The sequence below is a fragment of the Trichechus manatus genome, unplaced genomic scaffold, assembly GCF_000243295.1.
Source record: "Trichechus manatus latirostris isolate Lorelei unplaced genomic scaffold, TriManLat1.0 scaffold00062, whole genome shotgun sequence".
Classification (NCBI taxonomy): Eukaryota; Metazoa; Chordata; class Mammalia; order Sirenia; family Trichechidae; genus Trichechus; species Trichechus manatus.
The window spans coordinates 10415905-10422075 of NW_004443998.1; the positions used below are offsets into that span (position 1 = coordinate 10415905).

Sequence of the window (6171 nt, forward strand, 5' to 3'; positions counted from 1 at the left end):
TCATGGGGTTGTTAACCAATGTCATAAAACAGTACGTGTACTGACTGTTTAATGAGAAACTATTTGTTCTGTAAACCTTCACCTAAAGTGCAATAAAAAAAAAAAAAAAAGGAAAATACAAAAAACAAAAAAGAGCTTAGCCACTCTTTGGAAGCCCTATGGGGCAGTTCTACTCCGTCCTACAGGGTTGCTGTGAATTGGAATCGACTCAGCTGCAGTGGGTTTGGTTTGGTTTTGGTTTTCTCCATTGGGCTCTGGAATCAGACATCGTAGGATCAGATCCCAGCTCTGCCATCTTCCACTGGTGTGGCCTTGGTCAGATACATACTTATGTTGGCCCAACCAGAAGGAGGAGGCACTGGGGGTTGGGAAGGAAGGAAAAGTGAGCGATTTTGGGACACGGCACTTAGGGACTTGGGCAGCTGCAAGGTATTGGGGAAACAGGTCTAGTGGGTAGATAGGTTCTTCCTTTGTAGTGTTTATGGAGATTTCCTGAAAACTTTTTTTGTTAAAACATTAATCCTGTATTTTCTGCCTTGGGTGGGGGGCATGACAGGCATGGGCCTCAATTTCCACATGTATAAAATGAGGATCTTAATGCCTAACTCAAAGGGTAATTGTGAAGTTGAGATAAAGTATAGAAAGCACCTGAAATCCCTGCTGTGTGTTCATTTACTTCATTCATCCAACAAGCATTTATTGAGGACCTATGCACCCTACATACCCCGAGCACTTTGTTGGTGGTTCTTTCCTTCCTCGCATGCTAATCCTTGCATCATCTTCCCTCAATCCTTTCTACGTCCTTATGAAAGACAGTAGCTACCTTGACCTAATTTACAGCAGAGGATTTCAAGGCACAGAAAGCAAAGAAATAAGGTTCCACACCTTAATTTCTTCCTTTAAGTCAAGCTATTCTTTCAAAAGAAAAGTATTTTTTAAATCCCCATCAAACTGGCTGTCATTCAAGGAACGCAGAGGTAGCTGGCCAGAAAGTCAGTGCTTTTGTTCTCTAGGGCCTCTGTGAGAGCCAGTACCCAGAAGTGCTCACCAGGAGGCGTCCCTAGGGGGCGCTGGTGATCCGAGCACAGGAAGACGTGCTGACTGCCCTATGACCAACCAAGATCTTCCTTCCAAACTGGCCTGTCGGCCATCTGGCCCTGCCTAAGTGTGGGGTGAGTCTTTACCTGATACGCTTTAAGGATGCTGAAATGCCTGGCTGCACCCGAATATCTCCTGTATCGATCTGCCTTCAGTCCCATTATTAAAGACACTCCTTTGAGTTAAGTTCAAAGTCTCCAAAGGCTCTTATTAAAGTACATACTTGTCATGAACGAGTTGATAAAATTAATTAGTTGTCCCATTGGGCCACCAAGAATCCCCAGTATGGGAGGAAGACAGAGTAACCTGGGTCATGGTTTTCAAAGCCCACCTTGAAAGTCACCCTTTTCTCACAGTTTTTGCCCTTGGGCTCACTCTTCCCAGCCCTGAGTCAGCGTAATTTATTTGGAAGAGCTCAGACCCCTGGGGCTGGGCTTCAGGGCTTGCTCTGCCTCAGAAGAGCGCTGGCTTCCATTTCCTCAGCGTCACCATGAAACTGTGGATTAGGTGATCTCAAGATTTTTTCCAGCTCATTCTCTCATTTCATCTCCATAGCGCCCACATCCTGCTTCGAGTATCAACTATTCTAATACAGTGTATCTTATCAAGTATAAAAACCAAATCCGTTGCCATCGAGTCGATTCCAACTCATAGCGACCCTATAGGACGGAGTAGAACTGCCCATAGGGTTTCCAAGGAGTGGCTGGTGGATTCAAATTGCAGACCTTTTTGTTAGCAGCCGTACCTCTTAACCACTGCACCACCAGAATTCCTTATCAAGTCTACTATCAGAGAAAATGTTCTGATTTTACTGCCCAAAGAAAGGGAAGAGAATGGTGAAGTTGATTTTTGGAGAATATTCCAGAATGACATAGCAAAAGAGAGAGGTTAGGAAACGAATGATAGAGAACAAGGCTGTGCAGACGTCAGCAGGATTCAGCCCAGCAGCCTCCTGGGTACTCAGTCAGCATTTCTGGGTACTCAGTCTCACAAATCCCCAGAGGCTACAAGCACTGACCTCCTGGCCAGCTACTTCTGCATTCCTTGAATGACAGCCAGTTTGAGGGGGATTTAAGAAAGACATTTCTTTTGGAAGAATAAACCCAAACCAAACCCTTTGCGGCTGAGTCAATTCTGACTCATAGTGACCCTATAGGACAGAGTAGAACTGCCCCATCGGGTTTCCAAGGCTGTAATCTTTACGGAAAGCAGACTGTCCCATCTTTCTTCTGATGAGTGGCTGGTGGGTTCGGACCACCAATCTTTGGGTCAGCAGCAAAGCACTAGACCAGAATGAACAGGTTATCTTAAAGGAAGACGGTAAAGTATCGAACTCTGCCTCACAGGCCTTCTACTGAGCAAGGTTTCTTCATTAACGCCCCACAGAAAGCTAATGGTCTAAAACACCTCAGAGGAAGACTGTGAGCATTTGGAAAAATAATTCAAATGTTCGGCATTACAGTTCCCATCAAATTAGGTTGCAGCCTTTATCTTTTTGTCTGATAAAATGTTTGTCAATACCCTACTTAAACACGGTACTTGTTTGGTGCTCCACGGCCTCAGAACATTATGGAAGCATGGTTCTTAATAAAGCAGGAGCAGCAGCTCCACGCCCTCAGCCATGCCCTGGGCATGTCGGGCAGGCCCAGAGATGCCAGTTTAATTGTTTTTTTTTTTTTTTTTTTTTGAAGAAGATATCTAGATGCTTTTTGTGAAATCTCTCAATATTTACAAGTCGGCAGCTGATTTAAAAAAAAAAAATCCATATGCCGGCCACCCAGTGTGTGGCCCCTGGTCCAAGGGCGCCTTGGTTTACAGTCTTGCAAAGCTGGTCCTCTGACAGAAATGCCCTTCTGGACACTCAGCCAGTCTTTGGAGGAGTCATCCTCCTGCCACGGGCAGATCCCAAGGCGGGTGGGAGGAGACTGAGGGACCCCAGATAGACAACCTGGTTGGACAGATCAAATACTTCAGATTCTAACAACCCAACTATGCTTGTAAAAACATGGCACAGTGCTTAAGAGCTATGGCTGCTAACCAAAAGGTCAGCAGTTCGAATCCACCAGCCACTCCTTGGAAACTTTATGGGGCAGTTCTACTCTGTCCTATAGGGTCTCTTTGAGTTAGAATCAACTCAACGGCAACAGGTTTGGTTTCATTTCTTAGGCTTTGCTTTGGTCTAATTTTTAAAAAACAAGCTTTTCCTAATACTTTGAATGTTACTTCATTTTCACTGTGGTTATCTATAAACCTAAGAATAACAAACAAACAAGTCCCTTGTTGTATAGTGGCCAGCCTTCAGCCTTCTACTCAGAATTAGGGAATGAAACATTAGATTTCTAAGCAGTGACTCTTCTTTCCTTTCATTCAGTTTCCTTAATTGCTGGTTTTTAAAAGCTCTCATCTCCAACTTATCCCTCAAAAGTTCACAAGAAATAATGGGATTAGAGTTCTAGGGTAAATGAGTTATCTATTTTGTCCTTTCCTTTATAATTGATTATATAAAAATATCCTGTATTACATATAATATATAATTATATCAAATATATCATGGTTGAATTTTTACATCTCTTTGTAAATGATGATTTTAAATGTTATCATAACAATTATCAATGCTTATTTGGGTATTCTCCTTTTGTTAAAAAGGGAGATTACGAAGGGTTAGAAAGATTAAAATAAGTCTTATTTTAATAAAATAAAATTAGTTTTAGTAAAATAAGTTTTTGTCTTAACAGAAAAGGACTCAAGATTTGAAAAAGTAATTACTTCCTGTGCTATTGAAAGATAAACTGAAGATATTGCATGCTGTGTACCACCCGAGTTTGTCTCATACTTGGAGAGTTTTGATCTAGCCCACCTTCCTCATTTTACAGATGAGCAAAGGAATGCAGAAAGCAGTTCATGGACTTGCCCAGTTGCAGAAACATGACCCGACCCCACAACTCCTGCTTTCAAATCCAGCACTCCTTCCACTACAACCCTGGAATGTTGAGACCTCATTTCTCTAGCCCACCTACTGAAAGATGCATGGCCGCATGAAACAAGGAAGGAATCAGAAGTCTTGAAGCAAAAAGGAACAATCAGAATGGAAATACTGAGAATGTTCGCACACTGTCAAGAATGTAACCCATGTCACCAAACATTTTGTGCAGAAATGGTTGAATGGGAACCTAAACTGCTGTATAAACCTTCACCAAAAACACAATAAAATATTAATAAAAGAAAAGAAGCCTTGAGGCAAAATTTGTATAGAAGTGGGGAGGGTCTGGGCCTCACACACAGTGAAGCTGGCAGTGGTGTGGATGAGGAGCTTAGGGGAAAGGAGGGTACCATCTTTCATCCTGTCCTAACCCCTCACTTACCAGAGGAGGCAACACAAGGCCAGAGAAGGCAAATGACTCGCCCAAGATCTCCTGGTTTCTGAGTGGCAGAGGGAGAGCTATGGTCGCCTTCTTTTCCCTTCCAAACCTGCATTCTTTGTATGGCACCACTCCAGCTGTGACAGCTCTGCCTGTTTTTGTAAAACTTAAAACAGCACCCATAATATGAGGGCTATGGTATTTGTAAAATTATTAATATTGTTACTTTGCCCCAGCAGGAAGAATCGCATCTTTATTCCTGTACCAGTTGCCCCCAGTGTCCCTGCCTAGAGCTGGCAACTCATCCCCAACCCCAAGCTGCCAAGCACAAGGAGACAGTGCACCCTGGCATCATTCTGGTGGCTGTCCCCCGGAGTCACTCACCGCAAATCTCTTCCCACAGCCCTGGTGGCCACAGCACCCACAGCAGTCATTGTTCTTCAGGCCCAAGAACACCAGCGCAGGGAAAATCATCTGCAGCAAGAAAAGCACCTCAGAGTGGGTTTGGGGATGTGAAGGGCTTGGTGCCTGCCTGGCCGTGTGAAGAACCACATCCATAACGTGGGACTTAGGGCAAGACCTAACAGAAAATGGCTGGTGGGGTAGAGTGAGTGTTATTTAGTATTTAGGTTCCATTTGGCCTAAGTAACTCCAGCTTCCATGAGGCAGAATTTCAAGATCTAACACTCTGACTTTCCATTTAGATGGTGAGTTAGGACAGGATAAGAAATTTGTCTTCAACTGCCCAGTTGTCCTGAAGAATGAGTCTCTCTCTCTCTCTCAACTGGATGTTTCCAACCTCTATTGGAACCAAGGGGTTAAGGAATCATTATTAGTGCACAGATAGAAGAGGACCCCACTGACACTTGCTTCTCTTTGTGGTTGGAAGTCAATCAATTTGCTAGAACGAGTCGTTTGGGGTTTTTGTTTTTCCTGGCTCTACCTTTTTAGAATAAAGACAAGACGTGGCCTTCATTTTGGTTCATGGGGTTCAACTGACTCATGAGAAATGCCGGCCCAAGCATGGAGACTTGTTCCTAAGTCAGTTTGGTGGATGTGTCTTGGTCAGATCCAAACAGAGAGGGGTAAATTGCGAGGCATTGACTTCTCATCATCCATCTCTAGGGCTTTGGTTAGCAAGTGAGTATCCTCCTGTTCAACAAGTCCACAGTTCTAAAAGGAAGGAGGAATAGCCTCCATCAGAGATGTTAAGGCTTTCCTATACCTGGGGTCACTATGCGACAGAATCAGCTGGACAGCGACAGATTTTTTTTTTTGGTGTACTTACCAAGACCCCGCTACCCAGTATTCCTCCAAAATACCAGACCTCCTCGGAAAGGTTATCGTTGTTGTCTATCACTTTTCCTCCAGGGAAAAACAGCAGAACGTTAGCCAGGAAGCCAAACAGGGCGAGGGGAATGAGGGTGCCCCCCAGGCACTTGGCACAACTCCCAGTACACATGCTGACGAAACAATATAAATCCAAGAAAAAGGCCCCTCACTCTGCCTCCTTCACAGGACTTTCGAAGTTTTCGGTCAGAGAGTCCTAGTAACTGTCTCCAATTCAATTCGTATTTGCGGGCTGAGGACCAAATCAGCCTTTGACTGTATCCTTGGAGTTGCTTCAGCTTCTCCCTCTGAAGCCTCACTGGACATTTATACGTTCTCCCTGTCCTGGAGTCCTATTTTTTTGCACCCCCATCAATGAGGTTAT

The 6171-nt window shown here is 44.1% G+C and overlaps 1 protein-coding gene across 1 annotated transcript in view; it reads right to left on the bottom strand.

The window, feature by feature from the left end:
• TM4SF4 (transmembrane 4 L six family member 4) overlaps positions 1-5919 on the bottom strand; it is a 30781-nt gene extending 24862 nt beyond the window's left edge. Inside the window, exons 1-2 of the mRNA XM_004379198.1 lie at positions 5746-5919; positions 4842-4931 (exon numbers count right to left, since the gene is read on the bottom strand). Of these exons, the coding sequence (XP_004379255.1) occupies positions 4842-4931; positions 5746-5919 (264 nt within the window). The remainder of the gene's footprint in view (positions 1-4841; positions 4932-5745) is intronic.
• Positions 5920-6171: the final 252 nt, after the last annotated feature.